Source organism: Dromiciops gliroides, chromosome 3, assembly GCF_019393635.1.
Source record: "Dromiciops gliroides isolate mDroGli1 chromosome 3, mDroGli1.pri, whole genome shotgun sequence".
Lineage (NCBI taxonomy): Eukaryota > Metazoa > Chordata > Mammalia > Microbiotheria > Microbiotheriidae > Dromiciops > Dromiciops gliroides.
In genome coordinates this window covers 511,423,314-511,440,920 of record NC_057863.1, presented here as the reverse complement: position 1 = coordinate 511,440,920, position 17,607 = coordinate 511,423,314, and the positions used below count along the sequence as shown (strand labels likewise).

General features: G+C 40.0%; 2 protein-coding genes and 8 non-coding genes across 12 annotated transcripts in view; 9 read left to right on the top strand and 1 right to left on the bottom strand.

Annotated features, from left to right (window-relative positions):
* C3H11orf54 (chromosome 3 C11orf54 homolog) overlaps nt 1-548 on the bottom strand; it is a 30,492-nt gene extending 29,944 nt beyond the window's left edge. Inside the window, 1 exon segment of the mRNA XM_043998078.1 lies at nt 462-548. Coding sequence (XP_043854013.1) covers nt 462-519 — 58 coding nt within the window. The 5' untranslated portion in view covers nt 520-548.
* A 5,867-nt stretch (nt 549-6,415) lies between these two features.
* Nucleotides 6,416-16,834, top strand: TAF1D (TATA-box binding protein associated factor, RNA polymerase I subunit D). 3 transcript variants are annotated; one of them, XM_043991009.1, is made up of 14 exons: nt 6,416-6,501; nt 8,134-8,218; nt 9,061-9,439; nt 10,213-10,388; nt 10,643-10,694; nt 11,085-11,242; nt 12,102-12,145; nt 12,677-12,711; nt 12,927-13,048; nt 13,823-13,880; nt 14,388-14,433; nt 15,263-15,325; nt 15,661-15,732; nt 16,056-16,834. In XM_043991009.1, exons 2-7 carry the CDS (start codon nt 8,166-8,168, stop codon nt 12,112-12,114), a joined length of 831 nt encoding a protein of 276 aa, XP_043846944.1. In that variant the 5' UTR covers nt 6,416-6,501; nt 8,134-8,165; the 3' UTR covers nt 12,115-12,145; nt 12,677-12,711; nt 12,927-13,048; nt 13,823-13,880; nt 14,388-14,433; nt 15,263-15,325; nt 15,661-15,732; nt 16,056-16,834. The 3 variants fall into 3 exon arrangements, with proteins under 3 accessions (XP_043846944.1, XP_043846945.1, XP_043846946.1); XM_043991010.1 differs by having other exon boundaries at nt 15,263-15,339; XM_043991011.1 differs by lacking the exon at nt 15,263-15,325.
* LOC122752397 lies at nt 11,772-11,898 on the top strand. The gene has a single exon (XR_006356144.1). It is a non-coding gene; the product is annotated as a small nucleolar RNA SNORA40 (small nucleolar RNA).
* On the top strand, nt 12,480-12,612 carry LOC122752385. Its single transcript, XR_006356135.1, has one exon. It is a non-coding gene; the product is annotated as a small nucleolar RNA SNORA18 (small nucleolar RNA).
* Nucleotides 12,757-12,827, top strand: LOC122752443. Its single transcript, XR_006356179.1, has one exon. It is a non-coding gene; the product is annotated as a small nucleolar RNA SNORD5 (small nucleolar RNA).
* On the top strand, nt 13,609-13,745 carry LOC122752373. Its single transcript, XR_006356124.1, has one exon. It is a non-coding gene; the product is annotated as a small nucleolar RNA SNORA8 (small nucleolar RNA).
* On the top strand, nt 14,024-14,151 carry LOC122752380. Its single transcript, XR_006356130.1, has one exon. It is a non-coding gene; the product is annotated as a small nucleolar RNA SNORA1 (small nucleolar RNA).
* Nucleotides 14,849-14,921, top strand: LOC122752371. Its single transcript, XR_006356123.1, has one exon. It is a non-coding gene; the product is annotated as a small nucleolar RNA Z40 (small nucleolar RNA).
* On the top strand, nt 15,387-15,504 carry LOC122752383. The gene has a single exon (XR_006356133.1). It is a non-coding gene; the product is annotated as a small nucleolar RNA SNORA32 (small nucleolar RNA).
* LOC122752376 lies at nt 15,781-15,912 on the top strand. The gene has a single exon (XR_006356126.1). It is a non-coding gene; the product is annotated as a small nucleolar RNA SNORA25 (small nucleolar RNA).
* Nucleotides 16,835-17,607: the final 773 nt, after the last annotated feature.

Genomic DNA, 17,607 nt, shown 5'->3' with positions numbered 1-17,607 from the left:
GGAAGAGAAGTGCTTCATCTGGTGAAGGAAAAATAATTTCTGACTTGGGATCAGATAGATTTGAAACTGTGATTATCATAGTTATTTCCCCTCAATAAAATTTGTTTCTTGGCTTAAACTTATGTTCTATAAAGGTGGGGTTTTGTTATATTATTATTTCTTTTTTTTGTGACTATGACAAAATTTCTGGCTCTGTATCCCAAGCTAAGTCTGAGTTTATTATGTTTTTTTAAAAATCAGTTTATTATAAAAACAAAACAAAAATCAGTTTAATTTTTTTTAAGTACAAAATAGTTATTTTTAATTGAAGGGGAGGAAAAACGTACTCTTAAATTAACTTACTTCAATACTTTAAGAGCCCATGATTGAAGAAAAAAAATCATGTAAATAACAGCTTTCATAATTACAAGTTCCTAGATGAATTTTAAAATCCCAAAGCTGCCACAAATGTTTGTACTTACCCCCAACAAGCTCTTCTAAACCTGGCACATGAAAAGGAAATTTCTCAACACTTGCCATTTTGCTGTGCACAAAGTTGGATGAAAAAAGATGCTTTAGGCTAATTTACCAGCACTCATAGCACAGCAGATATGCACAGCTGTTAACCTGTCAAAGAACATAAAGAATCACTAATTAAAAGAAGACAAAATGGTTTTTAGATTTCTGTTGACATGTAATTGCATGATTAAAAAAAATGATGCATTTGTTTTCTTTTGGGGTGGGGTGGAGAGCAACAAGAATGACAAATGCTCCCTCTAAACCCAATGAATACACAGTGACCAAATGTATCATCAAATACAGCCTCCTTCCTCCGGCTAACCTGAATGAATCAATCTCATCCTAGTCCTTCTCCATCACTGCTTGAGTGATCTTACTTTCTACCAACCACTCACTCAGACTTCCAGTCTTCTTACACCTTGCTGGTTGCCACGAATTCTATGACACTGGCTATTCCATACCCCATCCTCTGGAATGTTCTTCCTCCTCATCTCTGTCTCCTGACTTTAAGTTCCAACTTTTATAGGAAGTCTTTCTCACCACCTCTTAATTCTAGTGCCTTCCTTATTTATCCTACATATGGCTTGTTTGTACAGATGTTTGCTGTCTCCTCCATTAGAAAGCAAGATCCTTGAGGGCAGGGATTTTCTTTTGCCTCTTTGTATACCCAATAAAATGGGAATAATAATAGCACCTACTTCCCAGGATTATAGTGAGGATTAAATGAGATACTTGTTTAAAAAAAAAAAAAAGACAGGGACAGCTAGGTGGTGCAGTGGATAAAGCACTGGCCCTAGATTCAGGAGGAACTGAGTTCAAATCCAGCCCCAGACACTTGACACTAGCTGTGTAACCTTGGGCAAGTCACTTAACCCTCATTGCCCCGCAAAAAAAAAAAGTATTTAGCACAGCACCTGGCAGGTAGTAGGTATTTAATAAATGTTTATTGGCTGACTGAAGGACTCAAGTTCAAGGGTGTTGCAAATCTCTTCAAACTCCCAAGGCTGCCCCCAGTGACCCTTTCTTGATCCATTAACATAACACCTATACATTGTGAACTCCCTCATTTCCCTACTTCATATTTCAAAACTTCTATCCTTAGCCTGATATCACTGACTACATATTGGACATTTGAAACTTGAGGTCTTAGAGACATCTCAACATCAACATGTCCAAAACAACTATATTTTCCCCTGCATATCCAATCCTCTTCCAAATTTCCCTGTTTCTACCAAAGCGAGAAGTAATATGTTTAGTTGTTTTCAGTCACGTGTGACTCTTCGTTACCCCATTTGGAGTTTTCTTGGCAAAGATACTTAAGTGGTTTGCCATCTCCTTCTCCAGCTCACTTTACAGATGAAGAACTGAGACAAACAGGGTTAAGTGGCTTGTGTCTGAAGTCTGATTTGGGCTAAGGAAGATGAGTCTTCCTGACTCTTGGCCTGCCACTCTATCCACTGCACCACCTAGCTGCCATCATACAACATAGTTTAATGGATAAAACACTGGACCCAGTGTCAGGAGGACCTGGGTTCAAATAATGCCTCAGACACTTTACTAGGTTTGTACCTCTGGGCAATTCACTTAACCTTTCTGTGACTAAGTTTCATTAACTTTAAAATCAAAGAGTTGTGATCTATGACTTCAGCTCTAAATCTATGATTCTATGATCCATTCTTCCAGTCTCCCTGTTTATAACTTTACACATCTAATCACACATCTTGCCACCTCAACAATATCACTCAACTCTGAGCCCTTCTCTCTACTCACACAGCCACCCTCTCCTAGACTCCTGCAGTGGCTTCTCAGCTTGTTCCCTTGCCTCATGTCTCCTCACTCCAGCTGAGCTGCCAAAGTGATTTTCCTAAAACACAAAAGTCTGACTATTAGACCCCTACACAATCATCTCCAATGGCTGCCCATTAACCCTAGGATCAAATACAAACTCCTTTCTTTGGCATTTAAAACCCTTTGAAACTTGGTCCCTTCCCATACTTTCTAGCTTTATTATATAATCATACACACACACACACACACAACTTTTCGCTTCTGGGAAACTGGCCTTCTTTCTTCTTCTCACAAGGGACATTCCATCTGCTCATTCATATGTGCACCTTGCACTGGCTATCCCTCATACCTGGACTGCATTTCCTTTTCACTTCCAAAACCTTTCAGAAATCCTGGTTTCCAACAAAACTAAACTCAAGCACCACCTGCTACATGAAGGAACTTTCCTGAGTCTCCTCCTCCCTCCAAAAAGAAAATACCTTTTATTTTGTATATAATGATAAAGTGAGAGACAGTTGCTGTATGTAACAGAAAGAGCTAGTTTCCAAATCAAGAAATCAGATCTCTGACCCGTAAGGTAGGTGTGACCTCTTGGCAAGTCACTTAACCTTTTTGCCCAAGTGAATTCTCTTAAAACCACGCTATATAATTTGCAGAGATTGGACTAATCTGCATTGGCAGGCAAAGCTTCTTTATCTGTGAATTCCCCAAACTAATGAAAGCACAAGTAAGATGGCTATCCTCTTAGAGGATCACAGGATCATAAATTTAGTGCCCTAAGAGACCTGATAAAGGGGATCAGAGCCCAAACAGTTACAGCTGAGGAAACAAGTATAGAGAGGTTAAATGATTCCAATTTGATTCTATATTCTGATTTCAAGTCTGGTGCCTGTCCTATGTCTCTGCCAATAGAATATAAACTCAAAGGCAGGAATCGTTTCATTTTTCTCTTTGTATCTTCAGAGCCTGGTACAATGCCAGGCACATAGTAGGTGCTTAATAATTGTAGATTATCTCAACATTTGGGGAAAATATGGGCAAGATTGTAAATGACTATTTGAAGGGAATGAGGGAAGGAACAAAAAAACATTTATATACAACCTAGTAGGTGCTATACTGCCTTAAAAAACAGCAACACACACACAGAAATATTATCTCATTTGATCCTCGAAACAATCCTGGGAAGATAGGTGCTTTTTTATTCCCATTTTACTGTTTAAGAAAATTGAGGCAGACAGAAGTAAAGTGACTTGCCAAGGATCACACTGCCAGTAAGTATCTGAGGCCAAATGTGAACCTGGATCATCCTGACTCCAGCCTCAGTGCACTATCTACTAGGGCAGGGCTTCTTCTTCTTCTTTTTTTTTTTTAGTGAGGCAATTGGGGTTAAGTGACTTGCCCAGGGTCACACAGCTAGTTAAGTGTTAAGTGTCTGAGGCTGGATTTGAACTCAGGTACTACTGACTCCAGGGCCGGTGCTCTATCCACTGTGCCACCTAGCTGCCCCTAGGGCAGGGCTTCTTAAACGTTTTCCACTCTTGACCCTTTTTCTCCAAAGAAATTTTTATGAGAACCTGGGCATATAGATATATAAAATAGGTATACAGAAGCCTTTTGCTGTTGCCAAATTTTTCACAACCTCCACATTCATTTATTCCCCCTCACATGGGGTTGAGACCCACTGTTTAAGAAGCTTTGCACGAGGGCACCAGCTGCTGCCCACTGACAGACTTCCTATTGAGGGCTTTTACTTCAGTCCTCTGGTTCTCACAAAGTGGAATACAAGTGAAATACAATCCATATTCATCACTTATTTCAAAATCTGAGTCAATAGTTAACTTCCCTAAAAAGCCTTCCTTGATGATGTACCTCCCAACCCTATGTCTCTTACTCTACAACAAACAAATAAATGCTTTGCTGTATTTTGCACTTGCTTCTATATTATTCTGTTTAAAATTATCTCTTGTAGGGGCAGCTAGATGGCGCAGTGGATAGAGCACCGGCCCTGGAGTCAGGAGGACCTGAGTTCAAATCAGACCTCAGACACTTGACACTTACTGGCTGTCTGACCCTGGGCAAGTCACTTAACCCCAATTGCCTCACATAAAAAAAAATATATCTCTTGTAATCTACATTAAATTATATAATCCTTGGATAGCATCTTCTACTTGGTGATATCTCTTCCCAGAGCCTCCCTCTTCGGTGTCAGTTTTCATTTTTTCCATTTTCCCCAATTCAAAGAAGCCAGCTTCTTGACTTCAGGGAATGTCAGTTTTCCTCACAAGAACAAGCATCAGTTGCTTTTGAGGATGGCAGTTAGTAGATAATGATGAGTTAGGGAGAATGGGGTTTTATTGCAGTGGCTATATTAGGGCCAAGTAGGTTAGAAAAAAAATCAATAACAATTCTTTTGTCTCCCCAACATTAAAGAAGTTTGCTAAACAGTGAGTGTTCAGTTTGATTGGGTAAAAGTAGGCATTGTGCCAGTATGCAATACAATAAATGCAAACCTTTAAAAACAGTGATAACGGCATTACTTGTATTACATTAATAAGCTGCTTGAAGTTGAATTTTAGTAAAAAAACAAAAACAAAAACAAAAAACAAGAAAAACCAGCAACCCCCACACAACCAAAAGCTTTTCTATATTTCATTTGTTTATCTGACCCTGGGCAAATTCCTTCTCGGTGCCCCTGGCAATTTTCCAAGACTAAATTGCAGAGTAGGTAGGTGTCTTCCGTAGAGAGAGAGAGGGCATTTTTCCACAGAGTTCCCTCTACCCTTGAAATGACAAGTTTGATCCAAAAAAAAAGGAAAAAAATTATATTCCTCCCTCTCTCCCCCAAAAACACCACTTCTTACTCTCAACCTTCCCTAGGGGATGGCACACAAAATAGGCAGCCTGTACAAAGGTTGTCCATTTGAATGGCCCTTTGGCATGACCAGCCAAGCATTCAGCAACCAAGGCATGACCCTTGCCCAGGATTTTAAACCAGTCCAGATAAGTGGGGAACTAAAAAGCAGGCTGGACCTCTCAAAATCTGGCATGACCAGACACAACACACAGACCTGGTGGTTGGGGACTGTGTCAGGTGTTAATAAGACAGAAATGATGGGGGGGTTGGGAGGGGGACCAAAACACAGCTCCAGCCTCTCCCGCAGAAGTTCACAGCTGAAGGGAGTAGGAAGCCAGTACACAAAGGCTTAAGAAAGCTCCAGGAAGGAATAATATCAGCAGCAATAATCGCTAGTATCTATATAGCATTGTAAAGTTTGCAAAGCACTTTCTCTATCTCTTTAGGTTCTTAGACCCAGTAAGAAGGATACTATTATTAGAGAAGCTAAGGGACTAGCTCGGTGATCCTGGGCAAGCCACTTAACCACTGCCAGCCTCAGTTTCTCTATCTGTAAAATGGCGATCATAATAGTACCTACCTCCCCGGTTGTAGTGAAGATAAAACAACATAATCGTAAAAAAGCTCCTAGCATAATGCCAGGCATATAGTAGGCACTTAATAAATGCTTGTTCCCTTCCCTTCTTTGAATCCCCAGCGCTTAGCAGCACAGTGACTACACAGGACGCGCTTAATAAATGTCTTATAGACTGAGTAAGTGAAAGAGATTTAGGGACTCGCCTAGGGTCGCACCGCTGGTTGAGGGTCTGAGGCAGAATTCGAACTCGGGTCACTAAGCCTTCGTCAGTTCAGTCAGTTTAAATCGAAAGGCACCGGCCAAAGGCCGAAGCCAGGGAGTTCTCTCCACTGGAGACCACCGAGCTGCCTCCCTCCTCCTCTCCCGCCCCACCGCACTCCAGACCGTGCCACTTACAGAGCTTCAGACTTTACCTCCGTGCCAGTATCACCTTCTGACAGCAGCGGCGGGGCCACGGCAGAAGTCATAGGGCCCGTGACTCCGCCTTCTTTCGCTTTTTCTAATTACCCCACCCCTTCCCCCGCCGCCTCTCTGTGGCTCCGCCCCATTCCGAACTCCAAGCTCCGCCTTCCAACATGGCGCTCGGGGGAGGGACACAACCTCTTCTTTCCCATTCTCGCTCCTCCCCACGTTCTCTGCTTGTCCCTCCTCTTCCGCCTTCTCGGCTTGTCTCGCGAGATTTCGTAGCCCTTCTTAGCCGGACGTGGAAGCCCCAGCGTCCCTTTTCTTCCTCGTGCTTGTTCGGAGTTGGTGCGGTCTCTACGGGTGTGGAAGGGAGCTCGGGGTGAGTTACCTTCCCCCTTCCCCACCACCTCCCAGCCGCAGCCGGGCTTCTTGTGACCTTCCCTGAGGAGGCGGCAGGACTCCTGAGCCGAGGGGTCTTGCCTTTGGTCCGGTCGCCGCCGCGGCTCAAATGTCAGGGAGGGACAGGGTGTCGCCATGTGGCCTCCACCGGGCCTCGCCAGGTTGGGGGACGGGCCGGGACGGGCCGGGCCGGCCCCTCCCTGAATGTCTGGGGACCTGAAGTGTCGTAGGCCCAGTGGAAAAATCCCATGAGGTGGGAATTGGTGATATTTTCTCCTCTCCCCCGTCAGGCTGGTATTTCTATCTCAGGTGTGATTAGTAGGAGGTTAGAGCTGAAGGGACCTTAGCAGGAAGCAGGCTCGAGGAGGGGAAGCGACATGTTTGTGGCCTTCCAGCTTCTGAGGGGCCGAGACAAGATTCAAACGCCCGGCTCCGCGACCCATCCGAACGAAGGGGGCTACGGAAGGGGTCTTGTTTATTTTAGTTTATTATTTATTTTGACGAAAAGGCGCTTTGGGACTACCAGGTTTTAACAACGTAATGGGTGAGCACGTGGGCCTCATCGCTTTTAAAAGGAGACATTTTGTGGAATTTTTAACTAGCTAAATGACGGCAGAGAAGCATAAATGCCGTCAAAACATTTATTAAGTTGGTATTGCGTCAGTGCGGTGCGGATGTTTCTAGGTGAAGATTTGAGAAACATGGTCATTGCGTTCAGAAGACGTCACTTGGTCTATGAGCGTGAAAGAAGGTGGGGTTTCTTGGAGGTGGAGATGGAGGGGGATGTGGGGGCTTCTACTCTGCAGTTACTCCGGAAAGAGCATGTAAGGAGCCTTCGATACGGCTGCTTGTTTTGGTCATTGCACTGCCCAGGGTCGCACAGCTAGTGCCTTAAGGCCTGACTGCAACGCCGGAATATGGGTCTTAATGACTTCAGCCATGGCACTCCTGTGCCACCTGGCGGTGTGTTCCCTTCCCAACCCCCATTTTATCAATAGCGGCAATTAAAAGGGATGCAGTGGTGAGTGAAATAGCCTCTAAAATACAAGGAAGCTTAGGTGATTCTCTATGACTAGGTCAAAAGGAACGCTAGGCTGAAACTGCCAAAGCTGCTGCTTTCAGTGGTAGCAAATTCAGATTCATGGTGTGCCGATTTGGTTTTTATAACCTTTCAGACTGGCTTAGACTGCAGCCGACTAGCAGCCTGTTGCAGCCATTTAAGAGAAAACTAAAGCATTTCACTGGAGAGGGAGGGGTAAAGAAAGGGGGGAATCATCCTAGGGAGAAAAAGGGGAGTATTTGGAATTCAAAGAGCAGGATTTTGTTGTAAGAATAAGAAGTAATTACATATAATTATTCCAAATAATGCAGCTAGGTTGGCCTGGATAGAGAGCCTGTGGTGGAAGCAGATGCCGACTAAGAACCTGCTGAATAAACCGAGGGTCAGGGTACCACAAAGTAGTATGCTTCACAGGCCAAATATTGACTGAATGAATGAACAAAGGTTGGGGATTGACTGGAAACTGCCCTGACCCACCCTGAAAAGGCAGGACCTAAAATTTGAATTTGATGGAAGGTATTTAAATATTGGGCAAATTTCTTTCTCTTCTAGATATTAAAGATGAAAATTTAAATCCAAGAGTGATGGATGAAACTCAGAATTTGGCTTCAACTGGTTTATTGGTAAACAATGAAATGTGAGTCTACATTTTCATAAAAGCTATTAGTCACTGGAGAGATGTATTATGAGATTTACAGGAGATGAAGATTAAAATATTTCAAGAGCCTTAACATAGTTAATGAAAAGGTCTATCTCTTCTGGAATTGGAGATGTTACTGGGAAGATACGGAAAATTTGTTAATAGGTTTCATGTACTGTTATAACCCTGTTTAGGGTTTTCTTGGACAAGATACTAAAGTGGTTTGCCATTTCCCCCTTTTTTGTTTGGTTTTTGCAGTGTCATGGGGATTAAGTGACTTGCCCAGGGTCGCAAGTGTCAGGTGTCTGAGGCCTGATTTGAACTCAGGTGCTCCTGAATTCAGGGCCAGTGCTTTATCCACTTACCCACCTAGCTGCCCCATTTCCTTTTACAGCTGAGGAAACTAAGGCAAATAAAATTATGTGATTTGCCCAGGGTCACATAGCTAGTAAGCATCTTGAACAAGATAAGTCTTTAAGTGAGGCAATTGGGTTTAAGTGTCTAAGGTCTGATTTGAACTCAGGTCCTCCTGACTCCAGAGCCTGTGCTCTATCCACTTTGCCACCTAGCTGCCCCCTAGGCGATGGTTTTAGAGGACCATTATATGTCCTCACCATTACATGTGAAAATTTTTACTGTGCAACAATTGTACACTCCTTGGCAAAGATCTCAAATCACATTTATATTACAGTGAAGGCTCCAAACTCTTCAGTGAATAGAAAGTAGTATAATTTTTTTAAATCTTGTTTGACTTTATGCTTGGATTGGAAGGTATTTCCTTAGCTAAAGTAATAAATTTAACCAGCAAGTTTGGTGAAAGCCTTTTTTTCCTATTATAGGTATGACTCAGATTCTAGCAGCAGTTTATTCAAAACTCAGTGTGATTCTACCAGACCTACTGGAAAATCAAGAAATATATCGACATCAAATACCATAGAGTCGCCAGTAAATACTCAGTTGAGAGATTACTCAAGTAACTCATCTTCAGAACTAGAACCATTTAATTTGCGAGTTATTTTTGAAAATTGGAAGAAAAAGAAGAGAAGAAAATACAAGCCAACTGGAAGGCCAAGGGGAAGGCCAAAAGGAAGCTTTAAAAAGCAACCTTTAGCCATTTCAAAAAAGAACTTGTTCAAAGATAAAGGTTTACAGTTCCCTTTGATCGAATCAGAGAATGGAAGGAAACCATTACTTTGGAAGAAAATTTTAGGCTATGAGGTAAGGCAGATTTTGAGAAGTTTAGAGAGATTGTGTAGTTGTGCCTATGTTCCCCATACATGTAACTATTGCTGAATGGAAAATAAGTCTGAACTGGTTGAAGTCATATAAAAGGTTTATTTTAAGACTTTTTCTTTCAGCTTGCATATATTTTCAGTGAGGCAGATAGATATTGGGCTCTTTTGATAAAATAAACTGGATTAAAATTAGGTTTTAGAAGTGGGACAAATTTGACTTCAGGCCTGGCAGGCTATATCCTCTTTGCCACCTAGCTCCACTGTTTTTGTTTGTTTTGTGGGTAGGTTTTTTTGTTTTGTTTTTGATGAGGTAATTGGGGTTAAGTGACTTGCCCAGGGTCACACAACTGTGAGTGTCAAGGGTCTGAGGCCGGATTTGAACTCAGGTCCTCCTGAATCCAGGGCCAATGCTCTATCCACTGCGCCACCCAGCTGCCCCTAGCTCCACTGTTTAAGGTACTCAGGGAATACAAAAACAAAATAGGAAAAACCTTCGTTCTCTTCAGTCATTGTGACCCTGGTCGAGTCACTTAACCTAAACTTTATAAAATGGGGATAATAGCATTTAATGTCATAGGACTGTGGCAAGGATTAAATAACAATCATCATTTTTTGAGAGTGGTCAGATATGGAATAATAGGAATGTAATAATTCTCAAGTTTCTGGAAGTTTATCAGTTGTAAGACATTGTTCTTGTGCACATTAAGCTAAATATTGAGTCATCTGTTAGAGGTTTCTATAATTTCTTTTATATAGCAAGCAGTTGCAAGAGGATTTTTCAACTATGTTAAGGAACAGAAATATGAATCCCATCTCAAAGAAGCTTTGAAGCATCTAGATGTTGGTGAAGATTTAGAAAAAGAAGACTTTGGTGTACGGAAACATAAATATCTGGATGATGATGGATCTATTTCTCCTATAGAAGAACCCGAGTAAGTTGACATGTTTTTTTTAAGTCATTATTAAATGTATGTTTATTGGTTCTACCCTCCCCAATTCCTTTTTTGAGGGGGAGACAATTGGGGTTAAGTGACTTGCATATCTGGATCTAGTCCTCATGCTTATATTGTGCATATTCCTTTGGTCCTACCTATTTTGCAAAATGTTAAGCGATTTAAAACCATCTTTTTTAACAAAGGAAGAGAATATAATGCATAAGTAATTTGGTGTTTTTTTAATGTTTCAGTTTGGAAGAGAGTCATTTGGATGATCCAGATGAATGTGATGTTAAATTAGTGGTAAGTAAATATGATCTAGGCATACTCTGTTGTAGGCTTTAGCAAAAAAAAACACCCCCAAACCCTAATTTTTAAATTATTTTCCAGTTACATGTAGAGATAGTTTTCAACATTTGAAAAACCCTAAATTTTAAAAGGTTTATTGATGGTGAGAATGTATTAAATTTGGGCATGAACTCTGGTCCAGTAAATTTTTTTGCATTTCTTCCAGATGTAAATAAAATAAATATTTGTAGTAACTTGGAGGGTGAAGTAACAGGAATTATGACTTAACTATTTGAACTTCATGTTTTCTTTTCCCCAAAAGTTCTGTTTGAATTATCTACAACTATTTCTTAAATGTGCTTAAAACAACCTAGTTTTTAGTTCTTAATATTTTTTGGTATATAGGAAAGCAGTTGTTTCATAATAAGTACTGAATTCCCTGAGAACATAAAGACAAAGAAGAGTTTAAAGAGTAGAAATGACACTCAAGAAAATAATTGCAAGAAAGATGAAACTGATTTGCCCAGGAAAAAGAAAAACTCTGGACAAAGGAAAAAGAAAGGGTAAGTAGTAATAGATTACTCCTATTTATTATGCTAGGTGAAAAATAGATAAAAATCAATAATATCAGCATAAAAAATCTAATTGTTTAAAGAGTAGGATCACTGAAATGGTGATATTTCCTACTTTTTGGACACTGTCCTTAATTCTTCCCATATATCATCGCATGGAATCAAGTAAATGGAGACGAGAAAATATAGGTGCTGAACTGGGAGTCAGAACGGGTTCAAGTCCTGGGTCTGCCATATGATGGCTGTAAATAGTGTAGGCAAACTGGAAAAGGATCTTTTCCTCAATGGAGGTGCCCTGTACCAAGGAATTCACAGGTCATCCTGCTAAAAATGAGATATTTCATTATATTTACATATTGTATATTTATACTCAATATTTCATTACAGTACTCTTCACTGATGTTTTTTATTAGTGTAAGCTGAGGAACATTGTATTGGGATGAATGGCGCCAGTGTAGAAAAATGCTCATTTTAAATTTAATTTTCTAGTTGTAAATGGTGTGTGGCATGTGAGGACCACTGCACTTTGTTTAGCTTTGTTTTGAATTGTAGACAAAGACTTAAAGACAAGTGCAAAGAACAAACCCTCTTTTGCAACCCACAACCCATGGTTTGTATGAGTTGTGATACATACAAGAAGGGACAGTTAATCACTGCTAAGTGTTAATAAGCATCCTGAAATACACTGAAAGTTTGGTGTGCTGGATTAATAATAAGAATGAAATTGAAAACATAAGTTAACAAAACTAGAAACAGTCAAATGTGGAAATGAAGAATGTACATGTACATTTACCTAAATGATTGGCTTTTCTGAACTTTACCCCACCACCATCTTTTTTTCTCCTGTTAGGAATTTACATTGAGGAATTCAGTGGTTATATGAGAATTTTTCAGGTATGAAATTTCTAATCTTTTATTGCACTTCAAGTAAAATGTGGAAAACTTATGTTATAAAATTTTTCAGCTTTTGATAGAAAATTTTGGTCTAAATTTTAATGATGGGGAAATTTTAAACCTTGACCTCTTTTTTTTTTTTAAGACTAAATGAGGGGCAGCTAGATGGCGCAGTGGTTAAAGCACTGGCCCTGGATTCAGGAGGACCTGAGTTCAAATCCGGCCTCAGACACTTGACACTTACTAGCTGTGTGACCCTGGGCAAGTCACTTAACCCCCATTGCCTGCAAAAAAAAAAAAAGACTAAATGGTGTTTTGGTTTTGGTCATCTGATTTTGAGGTCTATCCCGATGGGACCTTTTCTGTAGGTCCATATCGTTGGAAACGCCTCAGACAGCAAATGTGTAGTTTCGCTTTACCCACTTATCTATTTATCAGGTCTGTGGGGATAAAACTACAAGACAAAGCATATTTTAAAGCAACGCCTTTTCAAATAATGTGTTACCTTACTAACATAAACTTTGCTTATAGGTGGTGCCAGTTACTGGTGCTTTGGATGTTTTTAGGTAAGCTTAATTAATCATCATACTCTTAGCATTAATCTGATTATAGTTCATATGATGAATTCTTTTGTTCAACTGCTGAGTGATAGAAACATGAACTAAAATGAATTCTGATAGAACTTGTTTAAACTATATGACCACAGTGTTCTTGATCAATTTTTGAACATAAGTGTTTTTGCCTCTGCTACCTAACAATTTATATTTGCTCTTTGATTTAGATTGTCTGCCAAAAGGGAATTCACAAGATGTACCCTCTGGTGAACAAGAAGTTGGTTTGGACCAGGGTTGCTGCTTAATTGCTGATTTAAAGACATCTCAGTACAGCCTATTAAAAACTCAGGTCTGTATTCTTAGATCACACTTGTGTTTTTTATTAAAGTTTTTTTTTTTTCCACACAAGTCTGGTTTTACACTTACCTCTCTGCATTATGTTGTATTAGATTTGGCTTAATGTTGAATCCTAATATTTAATGTGCTGTCTATCCCTGACACAGTTGTTTCATCTGCAGATGTGTTCTAGGCATTTTATCACATCACTGATAAAAACTTAATTCAGTCAATATGGGACCCCAAACCATTAGATCCCTGAGGATAACTCCTGGAAAAAATGGGCTTCAGGAAATGACTAGGGAAATACAGATGGAGTTGGGGGGGGGCAATTGGGGTTAAGTGACTTGCCCAGGGTCACACAGCTAGTGTGTCAAGTGTTAGAGGCCAGATCTGAACTCAGGTCCTCCTGAATCCAGGGACAGTGCTTTATCCACTGTGCCACCTAGCTGCCCCAAGAGATGGAGTTCTTTAAAAAGTGGTTCCTAATATAGCCATAGGACATTGGGGGAGGGGTGACATAGGAATGTTAAACATGTAGCTTAATATTTGTGTATATCTTCACATAAAGACTGCACTGTGTGGTATCTGCACCCAGCAGTATTATTGTTGGGCTGTTCAAAAGACAGTGCTATAGAAACTCAGTATCTGGCATCGTTGGTTTCATGCTTATTGTGCGTGTTCAACCTGGTATTTCTATTGATACAAGCCATTTTAAAAGGCACTTGACTTGTTTGTGTTGCCATTTTGCTACTGAGCTGATCTATAAATAGATATTTTTCTTTAGGAAAAGCCTTTCAGAGACCTGGAAACCTGTTTGAATGGGAACAAATTGACAATTTATGGTAGGTTAATGATAATTTTCCTGTGATTACATTTTTCCCAAATTTACTGGTTATTTCATTTGAAAATGATATTGTAGCCTCACTCTGACAGTGATATTGAATATGCCAAGCCTTAATGGAATTCATTCCATTATTTAATGAAATGCCATATTCCAAATAATCATGAGCACATTTGGAATTTGTGTTCACAGCATAATGTGGCTATAATAAGACAGGTTTAGCTTCCATCACTAATGATTTATTAGTGGTGACAATGAGACCTGTAACAGCCTGAAACAATCTTTGAGATCTCCTGGCCCTTGGTATTTTGTTCATCGTCGTCGTGTTCCCCCCCCCCCCCCCCCCCCCCCCCCCCCCCCCCCGTCTTTTAAACAAAAAATTGGTATTTTGGTTGATGTTAACTGTGTTGGGGATGAGGGGGAATCCTGGGTGTGTGCATATACACACTAACATCTACACATATATTTGCCTAAATGATGATTGGCTTTTTTGAACTTAAATTTTTAGGAAGACCAGAGAACGCAGTTTATCAGGCCAGTTTTCAACATTTTAAGTAAGTATTTTTATACAAATAGTTTAGCTTGATTTTGACATCCAATTCAAAGCATGAATCTACTACCCACACCCCCTAGCAATCAACATTAGGAAATTATCTTGCCACCATGTTTATGGAGTTCTGTCTGTGTGTTCTACATCTGTAGTAATATAAGAATCAATTTAATATAGTATAGGAGAGGCAAACGAAATGACCCTTGAGATAGGGGCCTAAGAGGTTACATTCCAAAATTTATTACTTTAATTTGATTTAGGATTGTGGAATTGAATGTATTACCCCCATCCTTCAGGAAGAGGGGTCCTGATTTGGCTCTAAATATTCAGTAGTTTGTAGAAGTTGGGCAAAAACATTTAAGATGTTATTTTTCAATGCTTTTGCCATTTGGGTCATTCTGAAAGTTTGGCTGATTTGTAGATGTGGTGATGATTGGCAAAATGTTCAACTGCTCTGAAGAGGTGAATGAAAAATGGCCTTTCTGAACATCAGGTTCTTTGGTGAATATCTTATTGAATCCTAAGAAAACTGAGCAAAGGAGAAAGTGAGCTCATCAGTAAAATGTGTGATTCATTTAGTAATCGAACTGAACTTCAGACAATTGATAGACATTGAGCATTTCTTTTTTTTTTTTTAAGTGAGGCAGTTGGGGTTAAGTGACTTGCCCAGGGTCACACAGCTAGTAAGTGTTAAGTGTCTTGAGGCCAGATTTGAACCCAGGTACTCCTGACTCCAGGGCCGACGCTCTATCCACTGCGCCACCTAGCTGCCCCCATATTTTCTTTAACTGAAAAATGGTAGTCATCTCACTATGACAATGTTACCACTACAGGCGTTACATCAACATGCTACCAACCACAAAGGAGCTGAAGGGGTAAAAAGCCTAGCTTACAAGGTGTGTAACATCAGGTAACAACTATTTGACATAATCTGAATTTCCTAGTGATGGAACTGTCTGGTCATTACCAAGGCTTTTAGAATGCAGTTTCTGATTGCTGTGGACATGACCACAAAAAATTACCCAGGAGGTTTATAATTGCTACCTTATTAGCATTTAACCTATTGGGAACAGTTTAACACAGAGACCTGATCCATACTTGTATTGGTGTATTCGACTGCTAATCATTAAGCATTTACTAAGTACCTACTATGAGTTTAGTCTAATAGACAAATAAGAAAGCAACTTGGAATAATAATGATGGTCTAATGATCTTTATCTTGTCATTTTAGATCAGCCTGACAAGCATGCTGAAGCACAAGCTATGCTGTAATTTAAACACGTTAATGTTTTGAGATGGATAGGTAAGGTTGATATTCTCCTCCACCACCACCCCAAACTTATTTTTTACCAGGTCATTTCAAAGAGGGCTTACATGGCTATGAAACCAGAAGCTCTTAACGCTGTGACCTCAAAGGAAGTCTCTATAGGATGCCATGATTAATTAACATATTATCATGGCCTCTTACTAATGAGATACAAGCTTGCTCTTATCAAGTAATAGATCAAGAAAGGTAACTAAGGCAACTAGAAGAATACTTAGTTATCAGACCTTTTATCAGTCTATTATATAAGTCTTGTACATTCTTGGCATTAAATTTTGTCATACTTTCTGTTTTAATTTTAGAAAATGGAGAAAGACAAGACAGCTTGGGAAACAAAGCAAGAACCATCAAAGCATACTGTCAATTGATCTAAAATGCCATCCATGTTCCAGATTCTTTTATATTTGTTCCTATTTTTTAGATGTTATGACTTGGCAATGAATTGGATTTAAGTGAAGGAGAGGGGTTGTACGAGGTCACCAACCTCACTGGAGTGCCATTCTGGTCCAGTGGCAGGATGACTGCCCTGGATATTTAAGGCAGTTGTGGTTAAGTAATTTTGCTCAGGGTTACACAGCTAGTATTTATCTTTTCCCTAAAACTCACTACTCTTCTGAACTTAACCTACTTCTCTAAAACAGGGTTTCTTAAAACTTTACACTCAAGCAACCTGAGTTTTTATGTAACCCCAGGTTAGTTGCATTTTTGATTTTTGGTGGTCCTCTGTTTAGAAACTTTACCATAAGCAATTTATAACCATCCCACATTCAGTTACATGACTCCATGTGAGGTCATGACCACCCACAGTTGAAGCTAGGCTCTAGGGGACCACCACCATCTTTAAAGTCCTTTAGGCCTCTATTATTGACAAATCTGCATCCATTACCTTATCACATTCGCTACCTTAGTTTAGGACTACTCTTACCTGGATTACTGTTATGGCCTCCTAATTAGCTCTCCCGATAAATGTTTTTTTTTTTTTTAATTTATTTTGCGGGGCAATGGAGGTTAAGTGACTTGCCCCGGGTCACACAGCTAGTAAGTGTCAAGTGTCTGAGGCCAGATTTGAACCCAGGTACTCCTGAATCCAAGGCCGATGCTTTATCCACTGCGACCACCTAGCTGCCCCCTCCCGATAAATGTTTTATTTTGTTTTGGGCAGGGCAATGAGGGTTAAGTGACCTGCCTATTGTCAGCAAGTGTCAGACTGGGTTTGAATTCCTGGTCCTCCTGAATCCAGGGCCTGAGCTTTATGTACTGCGACACCTAGCTGCCCTGATAATGTTCTTCATTCTGACCCTTTTACTACACAACTTCCATTTTCCTAAATTATAGGTTCTCACCATTTTGCTCCCTATTCAAAGATCAAATACAAATTCATCTTGGGTGTTAAAGCCTTTTATAACTGGATATTTAAACTATATACCTTACAATTCACCCAAACTGGTCATGGTTGTGGTTCTTCAAAAACACTAACCCTTTGTTTCCATTGGCTGCCCCCCATGTTTGGAGTTAAATTCATCAAATCTAGCACTTATGCCGAGAATTGAAGAGATTCTATTTTCTACTTACTGAGTGATAATTTCCCATCTCCCTCACTGTCTTGCCTCCATTCAAGGGCAAGACAAAACTACCTTTTCATCACCTTGAGATGAGAATCATTCCATCCAAAACAGCAGTTACCCGTAGTTCATAAATTAATTTACAGACCTGTCCTTTAGACATACTCTCCTCAACTTAGATTCTACCACACTTGACAGTCTTATACCTTTAATGTAAATATTACATTAAAGATTGTGCTCTTGGGAGACTTCATCCATACCAGTTTTGATGACTGCTTGTAGACAGAAGTTG

What these genes read in the sequence shown, in the direction of transcription:
- TAF1D (XM_043991011.1), top strand. Translation starts at nt 8,166, where the DNA reads ATGGATGAAACTCAGAATTTGGCTTCAACTGGTTTATTGGTAAACAAT. An exon ending in AGAAAATTTTAGGCTATGAG is followed by an intron (nt 9,440 to 10,212) that starts GTAAGGCAGATT and finishes TCTTTTATATAG; the next exon opens with CAAGCAGTTGCAAGAGGATT. An exon ending in TCTCCTATAGAAGAACCCGA is followed by an intron (nt 10,389 to 10,642) that starts GTAAGTTGACAT and finishes TTAATGTTTCAG; the next exon opens with TTTGGAAGAGAGTCATTTGG.